A 23,132-nucleotide genomic window follows, 5' to 3' on the forward strand; every position below is an offset into this window, starting at 1 on the left:
AATTGAAGTGCACATGAATGCTGCATGGGAAAGCAAAAGAGGGAATATTAGTTATGAGCTCCAAAGATGCTGCTTCTCTGAATGCAGATAAATAATAGCAGGAACCATTAAACTTAGAAAAGGCCACCTGGCTTCTCTTCCCCACAGCTTAGTCTTAGAGGGCCGTGTTAGATGGATATACAACACACATTTTACAACACTGTGCCACAGAATCTGCTGCAAGTGTTCATTTTTGTCTTCTCTCCCTTTCCCCCAAACTTGCTAAATGTGTCTGCCTCAGCATCTAAACTGTAGCTGCAAAAAGGATGAGTGTGATGGCAAAGCTGCTCTGAGAATAACTTCATAACGATTACTCCAGGAAAGAGGAATATATCACAATATTTTCTCCATCTAGTAACACTTATCTTAGCCTCTGCTAGGCCAGCCTCGAGGGATTAAAACTTGAAGCTGAATTCCAGGGTTTCATTTGCTGTACAATCTGCTGCAGTTGGTGCTGTAAGGCAATTAAGTATATTTCTTATAGACCCTTTGAAAGGAAAAAAGTATGTGTGGCAGCCTTTTCACTTACTATGCTTGCCTGTATATAAATCTAATGTTTTTCCACAAGTATTTTAATTTTCTGAAGTGAATGGAAATATATCAACACCAGCTTTTGGGTAGGAAGAGGAGAATTACAACAGCAAATAGCAACAATAAAGAAAGCAAGGTGATGCAGCGATTACCCCAGGATAATGCATCCCTTCCTTTTACAGCTCTGAGATTTGCAAAACTGGGGAAGAATGGAGCATCTTCCAAACTTAAATATCTCTGCCTATTCAGCACACCTTGGACACTGAGCTGGAACAAATCTCTGGTAGTCTGAAGCTGCAGAATAGTACTGAAAGAAGTTCAGTATATAAGAAGTTCAGTTTATTTTTCAGGTGACATTTTTTGGTCGATTTAACGTGATTCTGTGTAGCCAAACACAGACCTCCTCCAAAAGGCAGCTTCCAGACAGGTTGTTTTTCTGTGTTTAAATCCATGCCCACAGTGCCTGATGCACGAGGAGGTGAGCACAGACCACAGCCAGCACAGAGCTCTCCAGGGATCATTCTTCCAAAGAAGCCACCTCACCTCCTAATCACCCTGTTCCTCTCTGTGTGATGCTAAATCAAATTATTTTAGCCAAGAATGACCCCTTAGATGGAGCTGTGAAAACAAAATGGAACAGATGAGATTTTAATATGAACAGCCCCATCTGTGAATCTGTGGGCTGAGTGGGGGACGGTGTGTTGGGGTAAAAAATCCAGCCTCGGGAAAAGGACTTTTGTAGGAATTATTGCAATCATCTCATAGGCCCATTGGGTCCAACAGACATCTCCAACCCACAGCAGGGCAAACTACCAAACAGCTTGCTGAAAAGGTTTTTTTCTCTAGCTTGTGGTTGTTATGCATCTCTGCCCGGTGTCTTTTTTTTGTTGTCTCTTCTGCAGCCTGTATCCACAAGCCCAATCAAACACATCTGATTGCAGCTACCCTGTTTAATCACTGACATCTTTCTATCAATACAGAGAGCTGCCCTTTCAACCCTTCTTGCCTTTATTGTTTGCCTCATATGCCTGCAGAATAAGTGATTGCTGAGATCTCCATGACACGGGCAGGTGACTAAAATGCAACAATATGTCCCATCCAAAGTCTGTGTGAAGCTGCTAACAGGAAATTTTACCTGGGTCTCCTCAATTCCCAAGGGCTAGCCACTTTCTTTCCAAGCACAGACTTCCTCTGCCTGGAATCTGTTGGTGTAATCCTGGAAGAGTCTTCTAGCCCCTGAGGAAGTACTTAGCTAGAAACCCACATCCTTTTTCAGAGAAATCTCTCCAAGTCTTACCAGAAATGAAGCCACAAGAACCTCATTTCTGGTCAGACAACTGCCTCATTAATGGAGAATTTCAGGTATATTTTTGTGGGATGATTAACCTACATGTCTCAATCTTATATGATAAAAAACTCCCAAACAACACTACAAAAAACCAAGTTTCATCTTTTCTAAATGAGTTTTATATAATTGCAGAAATAATGCAGTATTTCTGAGGAAAATTCAGTGTCAAGTGTATCCAGCCATTTAGGATGTCTGATGATGCACAATCACTGAAATTAATTACCGTCATCTTACAAAATTGGTTCTAATTAGCTGATGCCTTCCCACTAGAGTATCTCTGAAGCAGCTCCGTATTGCAAGTCTGTGCCAATGTTTTTTACCCAAAAGCTCAAAGTTAGCAGCCGGCATACAGGATACTCTGTGGGGTGGGGAAGACATAATTCAGCTGAGCTTGCTGTTAAATCCACACAAATAGCAGAAAGTGGACACTGCTGTCTGTAAAGTGAGGAAGTGAAGGCTATTTAGATTTTAGAGGTGAGAGATTAGAGGGTGGGGGGGAGGCTTCTGATTCAGGTGGCACAACCTGGATGAAAGCAAGTATCCCACCAAGGCTGTGAGGAGGGCGATGGCAAATGGAATTCTTCCTCTGGAATACCCTCACATGGTTCACCACAGAATCTCCCTTTGAGTTTGTAAGAATGACACATTTTTGCAGGTTTTTGGAGAAAGACAGATGGAGGGATGTGCTGGGGAATTTTTGCCGGTTGTGGTACGTGGGGAAATATTTCTTATGGTGAGAAATGGGCTTTTTTCTCCTCTGTGTGAAAACACTTTGCATTGGAACAATTGATTCCTTTAAATAATAAGAAAGAAAGACTATGTGATAAGCCCTTCCAAATCCCACAACATTTGTTATAGTCACTGAACGCCTTTCATTAGGATTGCTGAAGATAAAGCCTCTCTGCTTCTTTGTATCTTCACAAAAGCTTTTAAAAATGTGGACTTATATCTGTAGGAAACAACTATTATTAATGAAGCAGCTGGATTTCTTTTAAAGTAGGTTACTTTGCAGCCATTTGCTCTGCTAATTATAAACAGAAATGCTGACATATATCTACAGTGCTTTGGGATGTTGAATATTATCTAAAGTACATTTAAAAAGCATTTCAGAAGAATAACCCATATCTGATGTGTGAATTAAAGCTGTAAAATAATATACATGAAAAACAGCTGCAGAAATTATTAGCTCACATTTCCCCCCAGCAGTTCTGCTTCCAAATATATCCAATGCAATGTGAGAAGTGTTGCTTCACAGTAACATCATAATTCTGCTGATGCCAGTTTCTATTAAAGTATCCTAATAAATAGTAACGGCTCTGATACATGAATGCATATGAAATAAACCTGGAATATAGATACCAGAGCAGTTCAGAGAATGGTAATTCTCTCTCAATTATTTCAGGACTTGGTTCTGTTCTCTTCTATGAAATTACACACACACACACATGCACAGAACAATGTTTCAGGCCCAGACAAATCTTCCTGGGGCACTACTGGAAAATTACAGAGCAGGGGAGCTGCAGGTACTCAGAACGGGGGCAGTTCCTGTGCTGCAGATGGGGAGATGAGCCAGAAAGGAAAGGGGAGTAATTTTTAAAAACTAAACATCCAAGACATGGATGAGATCAAATGCTGCATAAAAATAACTTGATTTTGAGAAATTAGCAAATTCTCATGGGAAACTGCTGGTATGTTTCTGACAACATAACAGATGTCTGTCATGTGTCTTGACAATGGAAAATGAAAAAAATTATTTGGGAGAGTTGATGAGGAGGACAACAAAGAAATGTTGGAGAAAAATTACTATGGAATAATTAAAACGAAAAGGTGAAGAGAATCAGGGTCTAGAGGTATCTGTGACAATGGCTCTGCTGTCCTCTCAGGGCTGTATCCCTTGCTCCAAATGCTCTTCTCTTGTGGGTCCCCTCTTCCCAAAAAGTACTGCCTGCATGACTTTCTCCCCTCTCATGTAAATCTTTCTGAAGTGTTGGCTGCTTTCCCCTCCTGCTTATTCACTTTTTTTCTCCAACCAGTTCATTCTTCCTGCTACCAAAGAAGAGCGTTCAGTCACCATCACCAAGATTTTCACACCAGTATTTCCACAGCTCCCTGCAGAATATCTCTCCTTTGGGATACCCTTTCTAACAAGTTCCCAAACCCACAGGCCCCTGACTTCCCATAAGCCCAGATCTCCCATTCTGCAGGATGGAAAGGGGAAGGCAGTGGGGCTACTAAGGGCTGCTGTTTATTTTTTAAGACAAATCTGAAATACTTGACATTAAAATTATTCACACAGGGTCTTAGGTCAGTGGGTTTCTGGAGCATTTCCAGGGGTTCTGTTAAAAAAAGAGACTATTTTAGGATAAGTTTAGCTCACAGAGGGGGATCAACCTTTCATATTTGCGTTTCTAAAAAGAATTAAATACAATTTTACCAGCATGTTACTCACATTTTCTGTAGTCCTTCTGTAATGTTTGCTAAGGACCTTTGGGGGTTAATTAATGCCAGGACATTTCACCCGTGAACTGTTTTCTAATTCAATTTGTTAAATGCAAGTAGCCATAAATATTATAAATCAATTACTGGGTATATTCTACGCTTCACCAACCAAAATAATCATAACATAGTATTTTTGAAGGTGATTGAGAAAAATGAACCACTTCCATAAGGCCAGGCATTTATGCTTCAATTTATCTTTTCTTTCACAAAAACACAATTTGAAATACATTTTGCTAAATACAGGAACTACTTTTGTAGAAGAAATCAATTATATTCTGAAGTTTAAATCTTCTTTTTTTTCTAGCCGTGCTTTAATGTATTACTGTACGTCAGAAATGTACCCGGGGGAACAGGCTTCTATTCTTCACTAAAAATCCATGAATAACATTATGTAGAAATTAATTCGTGATAAATGATTTAAAATCTTAACCTAGAATGGTTTCTGATTCAAATGTCATCAGAAAATGGCACCTCACCCGCAGGAAGGAGTCAAGGGATCCGTTCTCCATGTATTCAACTACAATCATTACTGGTCTGCCTGCAAAACAGCAAAAAGACACATTAGGATTATGGACATATAATGGGGCTTTTACAATTCTAGCTGTTCTGCAGAGGTTATTCACATATTAGCTGAATATAAAAAATATTTCCAAAATTCTCACTTATATCACAAACACAATTCCATGTGCTACTCCCTAAGAATTATTTTCTGTACCTTTTTTTTTTTAATTTTTTTTTTAAATTTTTTTGGGTCTTACTGGTTTAGCTGAATGCACATCATTCACTTTGGTGTATTCTCCCTTAAAAATGATCAAAGAAGAGCCTGCTATCTCCAAGTAGCACAACTTGCCATGTGATATTTTGGAATGTTATCTGAATTAAGGCAAAACCCAAATATTCACGAGCCACGTCCAAAGAATTACAAACTGAGAGTCATAATTTTCCTCTCAAAGAAAAATATCTCAGTTACTTAGGAACAAAGAAGACAGATAGAATGGGGTCTCATAAAAAAAAGCTCTCCTAGACCTAGATGTGTGCATTGGGTGTGTATAATCCAGCAAAACTCTGAATTCATATGTTTGTAAATACCTAAACACAGTGTTACCCAAATCAAGGTTCTGCTCAACCAGCACAGTCCCAGGGTGGTACCATATCCAAACTGAAGCAGAACAAGACACTACATTTATTTCTTGAGAGGATATCCAAATCTGAAGACACACTTTTGAAGCATATATTTAACTTAAACACCACCTCACTGCTGGAAACCTTTAAAAGGTTAACCTAAAAAACACCCTTGTACAAGTGCTTGATAGGAGAGGGGCAATCAGGCTGCCAAACAGGCTGCACAGCAATTCTTAGAATTACTAAAATCACAAAGCAACCATTCTGTACAAAAAAATGAATGAATAAGAATCTTAGTAAGATTAGGAAAGGAGTGAAAAGTCTTAAAATGGCACTTTTCTTTTCCTGGGAATGCCCATCTCTTTTGGGGTTTGTGGGAAACCAGAGCTATGCCAAGTGCTGACACTGTGAGTCCCCCATTTCACTTCCCCAATTCCACACTAGCTGGGACAGTGTTTTTCAAGCCCAAAATAAGACTCTTTCATCACTTTTTTTTTCCATCTCCTGCTCAAATTATGTTTGTGATTTTTTTGGATGAGGGGATGAGGAAACAAGCACAGTGCTCGGGCTGATAAAGCATAGAAGGACATTTTGATCCAGCACAATTGTGCATTTCTGTTCAGTTTGGTTAATAGTGGAAGTGTTTATTTAACTGTCCACAAGGTACAACAGGCCACAGACAGGTATTTCTCCTGAGCTGCTACAGTTAACCTTCCATCTAAAAAGATGAATGATCCATTTCTGTGTTTGCCAGACAAATGCAGAGTTTTGGGTTCCTGGTGATGCCCATTCTGCTTAGTCTGGTCTTTCTGCAGGTCCTATCATATTCCCTCATTTCCTCTAATAAAATTTGTGTTTTTTTCTGTATTGACTCTCATGTTCACATCTTCAATGAATAAAACATTTCATAGTGTTGTCACAATACTACATTTTTTTTTTGTGTGTGTGAAAAATTCCCAGATGCCTTGATAGTCTTTTTGGATAGCCCTTGGAAGTGTGAAGAATAACCAGATTCTTTCTTTTTAACTGAATATTTAGACTCAGCTGCTGATGGGCATCTGCCACCAAATCAATTATATTCATCTGCACCCATTCTTTATACCTTAGTTTTGCATTATAACCTGAAAAGATACATCACTTTTAAGCTCTTAGAGATCAGAGCATTTTAAAAATTTGTGTTTCCTTTAGTTCAGTTTGCTTATGATGACTGGTTGTACAGCCCACTCTCTTTAGTTCCAAGCACATGAATGCCCCAGATTCCCTTACCTTTATCATTTCCTTACTGTCACAGGGCTGACATCTCCACATGAAAGGAAAATCCTATAATCTAGGAAATTAAACCAACTGCAGCCTGGTGCTAGAAAATCTTACACTCTACAAAACCCTCTCGAGCAAGTAGTAATTTCTGAATTGATGCAGACAATAGCATTTCTCAATAAATAGGGGTGTGAAGCTGGCTTTCAGATGGCATATTTGGTCAGGTAGAAGTTACCCAGAAATTTCTCATTCTGGGTAAATCAACAACTAAAACATCTGTATGGAAAATCTGCATTTCAAAGGAAGGACAAATAGAGCTTTAAAACAGCACCCCTGATTTCTTGAGGGTAATCCTTTGGCACTCTACACTTTCCAGAAGCTGTAAGATTCTCTAGAGGCTCACAGACTCACATTACAGCTTTAATGCTCCTTAGATTCATATCCTTCAAACAAATTATTTTCATACTTGTTAAACAGAACTATTAATTCTTCTGCATTCTCTCACAAAATATTCCTCCCTCCAAAAATAAACAAACCCACCTGTACTTCCTTTTGCTTAGACCCTATGCTCCTAGATTAAAGTAACTATGAAATATATTTAATATATAATTTCATCATATAATGTAAATTATAAAATATAATTCTATCATATAAAATAGATTTAAATAATATCTATATATTAGATTATATAAACATATTCATATTTATTTAATTTGGATTATAATTATATTAATTTATATTTATTATATATAAATATATAATAAAATATAAAACATATAAAATTATATATAATTATATATTATATGTTTTTGTTTATTAAATTATTCATATTATTTAATTAATATATTATATTTATTATTATTTATAGGCACATGTATACTTTAACATAATTTTATATATATAAATTTTATATGCCTTAATCTGTATCTTTCTGCAAAGAATCTTTCTGTAGAGATTTTGATTTTTTTTTTCACTGGGCAAGGAGGTTTTAAACCACTCAACTTGAATGACTTGAAATGACATGCCTTAACACAAAACCAGCTCTTCCAAGTGACAGCACAGGAATGGCACTAAATACACCAAAAAGAGCAGCATTTTCCTTCTAACAGGTTGCTGTATATCAGAAAATCAGCATTTCATCAATAAATTTAGCCACTTAGGCTGATAGCTTCCCACTGACTCAGTCTGTATCACTTGCCACACTTCCTAAATTTCAAATGAAATTGAGGTGAGATTGTGTCAAGACACCACAATGTGTCATGACACCATGAAAATAAACCTGGCTCCATCACTTGATTATCTGAAGCAGAAATCTTTAATCTGGACACAAACCTAAATTCTCAAAAAATCCGGTCTTTAGTGACAGCACTTGATAAAAGCCACCTGATTTTGGCTGCAAGTTTAATTTATCCCTGGAGCTATTTAAGTATTCCAAGCCAGGCTTTGGCAGTCATTTTTAGCCAGCACCTGTGGATTAAAAATGTCCCAGCTGTTGTTAGGGTGGCCTGAAGATACAGTAAAAAACCCTGGTACACAGTAGAATCCAGTGGGAATGTTATTCTTTATGTTATCTTTTATAAAGTAGTGCAATTTGAGTTCAGAAAAGCTTGTATGTGCTAGACCCCTGTACAAACACAAAACATTGCTTTAGTTTTAAAGAGGACTACAAAACTGGCTTTAAAAATAATACTGGGAGATTTCTAGACTACTGTAGTGTCTGCATCTAAATAAATTTTTAAAAAAGCCCATCACTTAGATTACAAAAATTCACATTGTTCTCATTGTACTTAAGAATTCTTCATCCTCAAAACAAGAACAGGAATGAATAAATGGGAGTGGAGCAGAGAAGTCTCCGAGACAGAGAAGCAATATTTGATGATTTTATCAAGGGGCAGGCTAATGCAAAGCTGGAAGACATTGAGTTATTCCCCAGGATTGCTTACAGCACAAAGGATGGAGAATAAATAATTTTAAGGACAAAGAGCAGTGGAATACAGATGGCAGTGAAGGCATTCCTGGGAGTGATAGTGACCTCCACAAATTTGGCTGCACCTCCTGGCATGGGAACACACCCAATGTCCAGCCCAAAGAATTGCCCAGTTCAGGGGAGCGTTTCCACATGGATACAGGAACAGGTACAGGAAAAGGATCTGAAGAACCGAGTTAGTTTTACAGTCAAGAGCCACACAAGGAATGGGAAAAGGACACTGAAAAGAGCTGAGGGCTTGGAACAAAGGAGCTAAAAACTGCAGGCATTGCTGGAGGAGAGCACACAGCTTCTTGTTTGAATTGGGGGAGGATGAAATAAAAATGTTTGAGATGGATTCAGTGATCAAATCAGTCAAACAAATCAGACTTGCATCAGTTTTGGATGCTTAGCACTGCTGGAGTGGGGAGTACTGTGAGAAGACAGACTTTTTAAAGCAGAGGAATTTACAGAGCACCCTGAGGCAATAGGTTTAAACCCCAAATACAGATTTTACACACTACACGTATCACATTTATAATTTGCAGCACATTATAACAGATGTATCATTCTACTACACAGCCAAGGTAACAACATGAAATAATAACTGTATTTGTACACAATACACACACTGGTATCATCCCCATATTCTCTATTCTCAGATTTTTTGTGAAACCATAAATATTCCCACCCAGACACATGTGGGATATTGTCTAAAGCATTTTTCCCTCCTTGCAGGTGGAGTAACTGTGTCTCTGGGAGATCCATTTCAGAGTTCCAGCACCTCAGAAAGCCACACTGAATACACAAGAGCAGTACTGGGCCTTGGCATGGGGCAGGAAAAGGACAGGAATTCAATTTATCACAACTGAGATGAATCTATAGAAGGTGCAGGGGCTGTTCACTGTTTTGAGACAACTCCCACCTCGTGCCAAGAGGCTGGCTGCTTTTGACAACTTTCCCTAAGAAAATTCCCTCTCTGGAGTTTTCCCACTCAGCTGTACTGCAGTGCCACTCAAATAAAACCAGTGAAAATGACAAACAAACTGTATTGATGTCATGCTGCCTCAGAATATGCTGCAATTTTGTATTTTCCATTGATCAATCTGCTTGACATCTTTTTAATAAGCAGAAATGAAAAAAAAAAACCAAAGCAAAAAAAGCCATACATTGCAGAATAATGTAAAATACCGATTAAATCTGAAATTCACATTGTATATATTTTTAGTTCTGTATTTTTTTTTTCACAACACAAGGTTTTGATAGCATGCAATTTAATTGAGTGCCAGAGTGATGAATAAGAAGGAGAATCTGAAGTGTCATATCAATGACAAAATATTCAGCTTGTTGTCTCCTGTTGTCATTTTAAATAATGCAGCAAAGACTCCTTTAATGAATGTTTTATGTAAGACTAATCCTCCAAAAAGAACAGTTAGCACACGTTCTTTTTCTCCAGACTTATAATAAAATCTCTAATACCAATTATGGGGATAGATTTGTTAACATAAACACATGATACCCATTCTTTCACTTAAATCAGCACAGGTTGGCACCTGTTCCCTGGTTCAATTTAGAAAATATCGCTCCACCACTTCTGCAGATCAGAATCCACGTGGCTCAGGAAATCACCTCCCTATCAGGCATCTTTTCATTCCAGAGCCACGTCCTGCTGTTGGCTGCCCAGGGATTTATCTCCTGCTAAAGCCAGAGGGATCAGCCAGCCCCAAACACGGCACCCCCTCAGTGGGGGCTGCGCCTCCCCCAGCACCCAGAGCAATCCCAGGGAAAGGCAGGGAATGCCCAGGCCCTGGGAGCCACTCCTGGAGCTCACACCCGCTCTGTGCACTGCCAAACCAGAGAGCCATGGCACTGCAGCTGCTTCTCTGCTGTCACAACTGAAAATGCATTTGTGTGCACCAGAAAGAATTCATTTCACTTAATAAAAAACATTTTTCCATAATACAAAACGGGTGAAAGAAAAAAGAAACGAAACTAAAGATTATGAACAAAAAAAAAGCGATTAGAAATAATTCTGCCTCTTTGCATTTTTAGTTTTGTATTGTTAGCCCACATCAATTCACATGAAGCCAATGTGAATTTTACTGCAAACCACCACACTTGAATTATTGACTCACATGACAGAAGGCCCCTGATGAAGACCTGTGTCCAAGCAGCTTCAAAAAGAAGTCACAGTTCCAAACTCCTTTTTGAGAGTTTAGAAGCCAGAGTTTGCAAACTGGATGGGGTAACATATTTACATCTGGCTGCCACAGGAAATCACCTATTTATTTTGCTGCTAGAGCACTTTGGATTTTCTCATGCCTATATATCAAATATCATTAGTTAATCAAGTTAATATCATTAATAAACAAGTTAAGAAACAAGTTAATATCATTAAGTTAGTTTAGTCAGGGGAAGATACTTCTGAAAAATGAAATAATTACAATTCAAAACACATGAATGACCATAATATACTGTTTAAATGTTAGTAAGGTATGGCCACACAGCTATCACTGCTACCTGAGGCTTTATTGTATCCACACAATCTGAATCTGGATCCATAATCTGAAAATATTTCATAATATAAACCCGTTCTCTGAGCTGTTTTCGTGTAATTATACTTTAAATGCTTTTCCACTTACTACCCTGTGACCCACTGGCAAGAATTTGTGCCTGTGGGTGTGTTTTGGAAGCGAGGAAAAGTCTGTATATATATTTTATGAAATACCTTCTCAAACCTTCTGGCCCTCCCCTCGTGTTGCAGGCTGCAAGTGGCTCTCCTGGTTCCTCACAAAGGGAGAATGTGCTTTGGACAACAGAAATTTGAGCAGTCCTGCTGCTCCTGCAAACCCTAATCCACATCAATCCTCCAGTGTGCCTCCAGAAGATATTCTGGAAGATTCAGAGGGAAGGAAAGTAGAATTGTAAAGAGAAAGCAGCTATGTTGTTTCCATGATTCATTTTCTGATCCTTATCTTTCCATGAGAAAAGCAAGTGGAATGCAGGAAAGGGGAAAACCAGAAGAAATAAGGTGTTTTATTGTCACTACTTGGGGGATGGGTAGGTAAGAGAGAAATAATGGCTAAAATAATATTATAGAAATAGAAAAACTGGCACTTCTGCTTTAGCACTGAAGCAAAGAATAAGAGAAAAAAAAAATCACAACAGATAACACAATCTGTTCAGATTCGTTGTAAGAGAGAGACTTTTGCCCAGTTGGATTAACCAAAACAATTCACCTCAGTTATTTTATAACTGAAATTCAGCATATTTCACTTAATCTAATGACATCTCACCCTGAAGCTCCTCAGAGCTCATACCAATCCACATCCTCCTGTGCAAAGAGCAAGGGATGCTCTTTGGCTCAGAATTAAACCACAGAGTCCAACTGCATCCATGATCCCTTGCCCTGCTGACCCCAGAGCACGTAAAGGAATTTAAACAATGTGAAATCTGTGCACTGGGGGCTTCTGCACTTCATATTCAGTCTGCCACGATTCATAACAAGTTCTTAGGGAACACAAGAAGCAAATCCTACTTAACCTCTGTTGTGAATTTACCTGTTATCATAGGGACATTATATTTAGAAGCTGTAAGCTACAACGTAAATTTGAAAAGGAGCAAAATAAAAAATAAAAAATAAAAAAAAATTAAAAAAGCATACCTAAGGTTACAATGAAACAGGTTTTTGTGCTTTCATAAGCATAATGACGTGGGTAAAGTATTCTTTCAATCCTATTCTAAAATGTCAGTTGTTTATTCAGTATTATGCCTAATTGAGAAGTTTCTAAGATGCTGACATGACTTTAGGATATCCTTTATGTATTTTTCCATTTACTATTTGAGCTCTTCATTTCCCTTTAGTCTACATAAAGATTAAACATCTGAGATACCACTGAGCTATAAAAAACTCATGATCCACCACTCTTCCTTTATGAGCAAGGCATCATTTCTCATGTGCTGGAGTAGTGGAGGTCACACATCAACACAAAAAAACCCCACAAAGGAACCTTTGGTTGTAACGTGTGGACTGCAAAATCCAAAATGAAGAAAACAAAGCAAGTCAGGGCTCCCACAAATACATGATGCCCTGGACCAAAGATTGTGATATTTTTGTGATTTCCTAGGGGTTTTCATCATTTCTCTTTGAGAGTTTTTACCTTCAGAACATGAAGGCACACACTATCAAGCTTCTTTCTCCAACTCTGACTCTGCATGTGTGTCACAGACAGGTGATACGAGTCTGTACAGGATTGTCTAATCTTCACCAGCTGCACAAGACACCTAAAAAGGCTGTGCAGGCCTAAATACCACTGTGTAAAATTCAAATTTAGGCAGATTATTTCCCATACTCAGTATTTGGGCCTGGGAATGCTTACTCCAGCAAGCTGAATTTGGTAAAGGCACACTGGCTTCCTACCTAAAACAGACCAAAATTATTTAAACATAGTTCAAGTTAGCTGTTTCTCCTGCCTCCCATCTCACAAAAATGAACTGGTTCTGATTATGCTTTTACATCCTGTGTTTTACCACTGGCAAAAAAGGGAATTTAGTTTTTCCTTACTCTTGAAACGAAGAAAATCTGTGTGCATCTCATTTAGAAATATACTTCTGTGTACATGTCAGGCTCCTGCTCTCCTCTTCAGATCTTTCTGCTTCTGTTAGTAAGGAACAGCAATTTGCTTCAACTAACATTCTTCTAACAATAAATTCCACATTTTCTGTAGTCAGATTTTAAAAATATGCAATAGGAGTGTATATTATGTAAAAATGACTACATATGTGAATACATTTTCCTGGGCTTCTAGGATTTAAATGTTTGGAATTGTTTAGCAAGACCAACTGAGCATGAAATGAGACATTTAGCAAGGGTGAAGAATGAAAACCTCCTTTTACCACATCCTACACTCAGAGCTTAATCCCAGTTTTACAGTTCAATCCTAACCCTAATCGACCAGCACGAAATATGTTTCTTTCAGTATAAATGCTACTTGCTGCTCATCCTTATTTTGATTCTGAAGTACTCCCTGCCTGCCTAATGGGAAAGTCCATCTACATTTGAACTTCTCAGAAAATACATGCCATTATGTATTAGTTGTAGGGTTTATAAACTAAACATTCCAGCACTGAGGCTGGAAAGAATAAACTGGAAGAGCCATTTGGCTCAGGTATCCCAGGACATTCATATGCAACAGAAGAATCAATTTGTTAGTCACTGGGAAAGAATTAGCAATTTTCATTTAACAGCAAATATAGAAGTGTAGGAGCTGGAATTCAGAGTAAAGAAAAATACATTGACTGGGGGGGGGGAAAGAAGTTACTTTTCTCATTATTGGAGTACTACAATCATAGTTGAATTCACAATGTACAATTGCTCCTTGATGGTTCTTGTTGAGTAATTTTGTTCAATAAGGGTCTGTCAATACAATTTGCTTTCAAGTGTCAGTTTATACAATATCAAGAATAATGGGCTCGCTCAGGTGCACTTGGAAATTGTAATAAAATATTAATTTTGGGCAAAAGAAAACTGATAATCATCTAGTTTAGTACTCTACAATTATGCCTGAGTTTTTTGAGGAGCTCTGTGGAATAAATGTGAACATTGTAATGTGTGTCAGACAAAGAGCCCTAAATAACTAAGCAGCAAAACACTGAAGAGGGGATAGCCTCTGTAGAATGTGATTTTTGTTGAAGAGGAGTCTGGGACAGCAGTGAGCAAACCATCCTATATATCCTATATAATAATAAATTATACATACATATATATATATATATATAACTTCCAATTTCTGAAAAGTAAGTGCATATTCAATTTCTTGCATGCAATATATTTTTTGAGGTTCATGAATGTGGGTTGCTGCATCAAGCCAAATGTCTTTGCTTCTGTTTCCCCTACAATGTGAAGGAGCTGGATAGTTAAGGCTCACAAATTAAGTGTCAGGAAATAACTGATGGTCATACTCCATTAAAAAAGTCACATCAGGATACTTTCACAGAAGCTTCAGAGAGGGGCTCTGTGAGTGGAACAGGGGCAATGGTCCAGCTGCTGACCACATGGGGAGATGATATTCACGGAGAGGAGTTTATGGCAAGAATAATTTTGATTGCTCTCCCACCTCTCCTGCTAATGCAGATGAACAGCCTGAAGGAGAGGTTTGACTAACAGAACCTTTCCATGGGTGCTCATAGCCTGGCACCCATCTCTAGTTCTTGTTGACAGAAAAACTCAGTGAAGGAGTTCAGCTTGAGAGGAACAATAGGAGAGGTATTTGCTTTCCCTTTTCCTTTCCAGCTCATCTGGCTGAGCAACCTCTGGCTTTTCAAAGGCAGTGGTGCACCGTGAAGCTTCCTGCCTGTAACTTCTGCCAGGAGGGCATTTACACAACAAACCCTTGACATGTCACTTCCATCAGAAGCTGCAAGAGGAGTGAGCTGAGAGCTTCCCCCAGGTGCAGCAAAGAGCAGGGTGCTTAGTTTGGAGGAGCTGGAATGTGAAGAGAGAGATGCAGCTCTGGCCATTTATAATTTGGGTTTTCATGTCTCATGAAGGAAGCTTCCACAGCTTGAGCCAGCATCAGTATGATGAGGAGTGTAAATGCTACGTGGTTTAAGAATTCTATTTAATACATGCAAGGCTATCACTTGAGAAAAAGTACTTACTGCTCATGTGAATCCATCTGTCATTGCAGACCTTCTGCTAACAGGTGGAATAACAAGGACTTAAGTAATTTGTGACATAAATGATAGCTAAATAAAATGGAAGTTATTGTCTGCAAATGGGTTTGTTTTTGCAAGAATCTAGGATAAATTTTGCATGCCTGCTTAAAGTTTTGCTTCTGGTGAAAATCCTGTACAGCAGTGACAGGCTTTTGATGTAACTATCAAATATAAGCACTATTGCATTAGAAGTAATGTCTAGACTTAAAAAAAATTACATTTGAGACAATATATTTATGCAGAAAGATGTAATTCCTCATCCCAACAGCATAAATTAATCTTTAAGTTGGCTAAATGAGGATACCTTTTACATAAGAGAATCTCTGCACAGTGTAAAAACTGAATTACACAAAACTGAACATCAGCTGTCAATGCAATAGTAGAAGAAATACACTCTCAACTACTAAGATTAAAGTAGAAAGGGAAAAAAGGAAACCAACAGCTGCATGGCCCTGCCAAGCTGCTTTCCAGACACTTATTTATAGCAGGCTTTCTAGTTTAGTTCCGTATTTCATTAAAACATCTGTGGTGAATTTTGTAGAAAAAAGATCTAAAAGCATTTTGTCTTTAGTAAGGAATACATTTTCTGAGTATTTGGAAGGGAATCTGCCACTTAGCTTGAGTTAAAGGTTTTGGTAAATAAAAAGCATCTCATTATCTTTGTTCCCAGTGACCCTAATAGCAGAATAATGCTGGCATTTTAAGTCTCCCATGTAGTTAAATTAACTGAAATCTTACCCATAACCAGTATGTGAAAAAATTAGGTTGTAATTCTGCAGTTATTAAATGTTAAGTACCTCAGTTAGGCTTATGAGAGCTACTGTCCAACACAAGCCCAAACATCTCCACTGAATCCTGCACAGCAAGAGTCAGTTCCGAGTTTCTTACATCCCAGATCAGCACTACCTTGCCAAGATTTGTTTTCGTGGGTTTTTTGTTGTTTTTTGTTTGTTTTCAAAAATGTGTGGGATTTTTTTCTTGTTCACATGTAAAGCAAAGCTGCTTTTAGCAACTGAGTATTGGAAAGGGCATCCCCATGTCATCTCTGATACAAAAAGAGGCAGTTCAGAATTTGCACCATGCTTAATATAAATGTAAATATGATAAAGTGAAAAAGGAAGAGTTAAATGGAAGCACTACAGGTAAGATTGTTGAGATTCAACTGTTGGCAGCAATTTCTGACTTGCACTGCAGAGCTTCATGCCACCTGACCCCCCATGCATTCCTCCTCAAAGGAACATATCTCATCCATATCACAGTTCTTCATGGACTTTCAAATACTGAAAATTTTCCCTTTCTCTGGGGTTACTGCTTTGCTCTATTTTTTGTTGCTTTTGACATGATCAACAACAACATTTATCTCCATTAACTGTTACACATCATGCAGCTGCATTCCCATTTTTTTTCCCATTTTCAATGTTTCATCAGATTGAATCAATTATTAGTAAAATATATTTAATAGCAAGGCAATATGAATGAGTTTCATTAAATAAACTACGTTTAAGAGTTTTAAGTCCATAAGATCAAAAGGTTTACAAGCACTCAAAAACAACAGTCCTGAGGATTTTATAAAATTAACTTGTAAGGGGAGGGAGGTAGTTGAGAAGGCTGTTTATGAATTTGAGGCCATTTGTAATTTAACAGAATCAGTGGGACGCTCTACATAACACTGTGTTGAAAACAGAGAATTTTTATGGGAAATTTTATTTCCTCTTCAACAGTTGTTTAGTTACAGGTACCACTTCATTGTGATGCTGACTGCCACAACACCTAAAGGCTATTAAACACTCTGGATATCCCATGGAGAAAAAAATATGGAAAGCATTTCACAAACTGTCGACAAAAGAAACCCAAACAGTCATAAGAAAAGACATCAAAGCTGCTAGATGCTTCTATTCAAAGAAAGCAAAGAAAGAAAAATAGCACTTGAAATAAAAAGAAAAGTAAGAATCATCTTGTAATTAGAATTACTGCAGTAGATAAAATGGGGCACAAAGAAGTACAATAGTTTCCTTTGTATAGCAAGTCAATAACATTATGTAATTTTCCAATTTTCTCCCTCTTTTTACCAGAAAAGATTTTTTTTTAATTCAAGAAAAACTTTTAAGTAGCACTACAGATAATGCAGGATGTCCAGAAAAGATACCAGACTGACATTAGCCCATGCACAGATCCATTTTTACACAGAAATATGTAGTTTGGAAAGGAACTTTGATTCAGTTTTAACTGTAGTTATATATATTTACTTTTCATTTATTGCTTTTGATGGAAGATGGTGTTTAATGGCTCCAGAAGAGAATGAACAACACAAGTAGCCTGTCTTGGAAAGGATGCCTCTAACCTGTCCTCACCCATTTAAACAGGATTACAGGAGTTCAAATCATGGTAAAAGTTATTTAAAAAAAAAAAAGGTGGTTTTCATGAGATATAACTTGCAGCTACCAAAACCCATAAAGGTTTCAAACACAAAATTAGTACATAATTAAGTTTTCCCTTTCCAAATTTGTTTTGCTTCCATGTTTTAGCAATGCTATATGAATTTTTAGGGAAGAGTCACAGAATCCCACAAATTCTGAGATTTGACAGAGGCATGTGTAAAGTTCTCCTTCTTCGGAGCACAGAAACATTTCATGAAATGGATGGCTAGCGGATACCAGGCTTTCTCTTCCAATATTTAGGTTGGCCACTTAACTGCAGACCACTTTCCCTCACAATTTCTCCTATACATTAATTGAGGAAAACGGCTCATTCCCAAGAAGTTACTGTCTTTGCCCTTTCCTTTTGGCTTGGCTTTTTATTGGAAAGGACATCTGATCTCCCTGTCTGACCCATACCAAATTTTATTTCCCTGAGATGTGTGGAGAGATGGGGCAGAGAGTGAAGGAGAAAAACTGATGTGTGGGAACAGGCTGGAATACCTACCAGAGGAAATGCTGGGGGGTAAAGATCCACCCCCTGCCACTGGATGTGAGGCCAGGATGCTATTTAAAAATCCCGCCCTCAGGAATCTCGAAAGAGACTTCACACCAATGGTCGGAAAGGATCCTTTCAAAGAAATAAAAATGATCATTAATCAAATGACTTGTTCTCTGTCTAACAAAAGAAGTTGACTGTTTAAAGAAAGAACAACCAAATCTCTGCAGAGTTAACAGTGGTTTCACAGGAACAGATCTCATGAAAAGCAGTTAAAAGCCTTTGTTTGCTTTTTAACCAAGTCATACAATACACAGCTTTAACAAGGAAAAGGTTTTTTGCATAGTTTGCAAATGGAGAATTCCAGAACTTCTAGGAGCAATAGAAAAATCTGGTGTTTCAACAGCAAATTGCACCTGTGGGATACTCATAATGCATTCCAAATGACTCCACCATAGAGACATGTTACAATTTTGTGTTCAAATCAAAGACAGACCAGTAGAGGTGAGGCTATGCCAGCAAAGCTGTTTTACACCAGTATTTTAAAGCCACCTGACAAAAGTCATGTCAGGCAAGGGGCAAAGGAGAACCAGAATTTGCAGGTAAAATACTGAATTCTGTGTCAAGAATCAGTCATCATCAGTCACCATCAGTCAGAGCTTCTTGTCAAACCTCCCAACGCCTGTCAATATACTGATACAGGCAAAAAACAGGAGTATGGATGATGTCTAAAGATTTTTAGCTTTTTAATATACTTTTCATGTAATTGTAACTTTTTTAGTTTTAGGCAGTATGGACATGGCCCCTTTTCTGCTTTGCTCTCACCAGAAACTCAACACATTTTATGCTTTCAATATAATAAACTCTATATTCTTCTCATTGCCTACAGGTACAGTTTTATTCCTGGAAGCAATGCTTGTCTCTTCCACCTCTTTTAAAATAAATATGTGTGACATATCTACAGCAGTGGTGAGAAATGAAGATGCCTTAGCATTTGATCTGCTGTTTCAGCTTTCAGCATTTGTACAGAGATCTGCAGACATCATTTCAACTTCCTCATGTTAGTGCTCAGTGAGTGCCAGCATCAAAGATGGATCTGAAATGACAGCTCTGCACATCTCACTTGAAAGCACAGGGTCAAGATTCTCCCACCTGGCAATAAATCTAAACTGACAATCAGAATAATTTGGGTATTTTTGCAAGTGCATCAAGTAAGCATCCATCCAAAAAGTTAGGCAATGGCAAGTTTGTTTTCCTCACCTTGCAGGTACTTCACATTTGTTCCTTTAAGAGACAGAAAGCATCTTGATCTTTATACACAACAAGGAAAATAAATAGCCCTCAACAGTTGGGATTTTTTTTTCCCACTAATAAAAATACATTGAGGAAAATTTACCCTCAAAACACACGTGCACTTGCTGAATTTAAAGTAGCCTAAGAGAGCTTTGAGTTTTATACTTTTATTTTCAAGCAAGAGATCTAATTTTCTCCTCAATCCATATGTCCTTTAAATTAGTTAATTAGACATGCTGCCGTCTGTGGAAAAATAACTAATTTAATTGGTGATCTAGATGCAGTACTTTTATATCTGATGGCTAAAGGTAAGTTTTGTCTCTGGGCACTCAAGAGAAGTCTTTAGCATTCCTATAAAATTGGAACTTGTTTCCAAGTTCCATGGCTTTCACTTTAAAATATTTGCAGAAGTGATCCTGGATAGACACTACATAATGCAGTACACAGAAATTCAAATTTAAAATGGAAATTGTTCCATTAACTCCAAGATGTTTAGTACTAAACAGCACCTTAAAACATAAAGGCTAAATAGTGAACATATGAAGACTTCCCAAACAGAACATTGCTCCTCTGTTTCAAAATATGAATTATACCAAACATAAAGCACAGCCACTGAGTCACACACCATATGTACAGACCTTCAGAGAAGCCAAACAGCTTCAGATTCATCACTGACATTTTCCTCTATTTAAATGTTAAATGACAAATAACTCATTTCCTAACAGTGTTACAGTAAGGTACTTTGTAATAGAAATTAATAAAGACAACCCCAACTTTATTTCACTTATTGTACATATTCAGAAATAAAAAAAAAAAGAGGAGCAATGAATTTTAGAGCAAGTAAATCTATGAATACTAAGGAGAGAACTAAAATTATTGAGGTTTGATAAGAAGCAAATAACTAAAAAAATACATATAAGTAACACTTTTCTCTCACACTCAAAAGCTTGGATTCAGTTGTTTAGGCATAAATGGTCTGTGTCATTTGAGATGCTCTAAAAAATCAGAGACATTCCCAGCTGAGTGGCAGACACGACACGATCAGCAGGATATTTACACTCTCTAAGTGGCAGTAAGAGGCAAAGCAGCAGTTGGATATTTCAGCAGTAGGCACTGAGTGTCATTTCAGGCAACTGAATCCCATCCAGTCTCCTGTCACCTCAGAAATGTCTCTGACTAAGCAGAACTCAGAGATACAAGACCAAGACCTCATTTAGTCTTGTCTAGAAGTCCACAAACGACTTCTGAAAAGGACAATGTTGGTAACATTCAGCCCTGACCAGTATCCATCAGCAAAAAAATGCAGACAAATGAGAGATTAAAAGTTCATTCATCTTTAAACATCCATGGCTCAAAATTAAAATACAGCCCCAGGATGAACTTCTTTACAGCCCCAGGTATGCTTTTTTCTTCATGTACACAATGAAAAGGGTTTGAGACTTGATTATGTGATTTTATATTGGGAAGGTGACAATCATTGCAGATACAGCAAATTAATTCTTGTTAAGCCATGTCAATCACCACCAGATGGACAGAGCTTTGCTAGGAGCTTTGGGCATTTATAGTAGTTTAGAAGTTACTAAAATACTTGTTTGCATAACACTCATGAAATATTTGAATGAATTACACAGACTCACAGAATGTGTAAGGTTGGAAGGGACCCCTGGAGTCAGCTTGTTAACCAGATTTATTGAGAAATTATGCCATTGTGTCAGTCCACATCATACAGAGACTCATGCTTCCCACCTCTTCTGCTTCCTGCAAAAATTAACACTCATCTTTGCAGTGGGTGCACTCACACTAATGGAAAGATCTTTCAGTACAAGATTCTGAACTGGGAAAAGGAGACAGGAATACTAAGCCACGATTCCTCAGTGCCCTCAACTGCAGTTGTTAGCAGCTTACAGTCATGGATTTATCGAGGAGAAAACCCCAACCTCTCCCTGCTCCCCAGTTACACACTATGAACATTGTGTCACCCTAACATGGGAAACCCCATTAGTTACAATATTAGTTGGAAAAATGTGTTGAAACTGTAGAAATACATGGCAATACTCAGAATAGCTGACAGTTCATGAAAGTCATCCACCACTTTCTGAGCCCTGTGATACCAATTTATAACTCAGTGTAAATTCTTCAGTTTCACAATAATTACAGCTAAGTGCCTGGGCTCAGAGGCAGTAGGGGAGTGCTGAAGCAATTAGCCTGCCTTCCACCTTCACTGCTGTTCCTGGGGGAATATCTTCCCACAAATGGTGGAATTTGATAGGGAAGTCACTGGTACAGCATCCTAAACTGGCATGGGGTTAGTAGGATATGGTACTTGTGAAAACAAATAGAAGGCACTTGTGACCTCTCTAGAACTTCTCAATCCACTTTGTTAAATTAAGCAGCCAAAGAGCTGCTTTTGACTTTGTAGCTGTTAGATGCTCAGAAGTACACAGCACATGAAATGGTCAATTCCACCTGCAGGAGAAGGTGGCTGGGCAAAGGAAATCCATATGCTTAGTTCAGCTCCAGAGCACAGACATTAATTCACACCCATTTATTGGCACTGCAGGGTCACAGCATGGCCAGCCAGGAGGAACAGCCACACATCCCATGGCCTTGCACCAGCGACAAAACTGTGCCCTGTTCTTTGTCACTGCTGGTTTTCCTGATTTATTACACTTCAATACTTTCTGCAGGTGGAATTGACCATTTCATGTGCTGTGTACTTCTGAGCATCTAACAGCTACAAAGTCAAAAGCAGCTCTTTGGCTGCTTAATTTAACAAAGTGGATTGAGAAGTTCTAGAGAGGTCACAAGTGCCTTCTATTTGTTTTCACAAGTACCATCTCTTTATTGGCAGGATCAAAAGAAGTGTTTAGTCTGTTGTTCCTTTCCCACAGATTTGGTTCGGAAAAAAAAAAGAAAAAATGCATGGTTTATTTAATGTAAAAACCCTCACTGCTGTTTGTTTCTGCATTTTCAGTTCTCTTGATGCTTTCCATGCAGGGATTGTTAAAACCCAGCTAAGAGAAAGTTCTTAGGAACTCTGCAGATGAAGGCTTTGGGGAAGTGAGGGCTGTAAGGAGCTTTTGCATTCAGTGTGGCAGGAAGCCACTGAAAACTGGCTGCTTTCACTCCAAACTGCATTTTCATGCAGGGTGGGCTGAACATTTAGTAAAGAAATACTGGAGGACAGAATGCAGAAAGTTTTCTTGATTCTGCATAGAGATTTTTCCAATTATATCACTTAATGTCTGAGAGAAGACTGACTTCTATTATGAACACTTCCCATTCTAAAATAAAACCTGCTTTTTATTGTCACTGGTGTTTCTTTGCTAAGTCAGAAGAAGGGTTAGAGCATTTTTCCCCAAAATAATTTGAAATATATCTATTATGGAAACTACTGAAAACCAGTCGACTTTTCTCTCACATGATTTTATTGATTTATCCTTCCTA

The 23,132-nt window shown here is 38.0% G+C and overlaps 1 protein-coding gene across 3 annotated transcripts in view; it reads right to left on the minus strand.

The window, feature by feature from the left end:
• Window positions 1–23,132, minus strand: part of LOC102113376 (ephrin type-A receptor 6) — a 385,909-nt gene that overhangs the window by 62,581 nt on the left and 300,196 nt on the right. For all 3 annotated transcript variants that reach the window (XM_088052284.1, XM_014253507.2, XM_088052285.1), the window contains 2 exons: window positions 18,402–18,524; window positions 4,894–4,955 (listed from right to left, as the gene is read on the minus strand). In XM_088052284.1, coding sequence (XP_087908410.1) covers window positions 4,894–4,955; window positions 18,402–18,524 — 185 coding nt within the window. The remainder of the gene's footprint in view (window positions 1–4,893; window positions 4,956–18,401; window positions 18,525–23,132) is intronic.

This window comes from Pseudopodoces humilis, chromosome 2, assembly GCF_049639895.1.
Source record: "Pseudopodoces humilis isolate 2021_Gansu_Grassland_sample_001 chromosome 2, ASM4963989v1, whole genome shotgun sequence".
NCBI lineage: Eukaryota > Metazoa > Chordata > Aves > Passeriformes > Paridae > Pseudopodoces > Pseudopodoces humilis.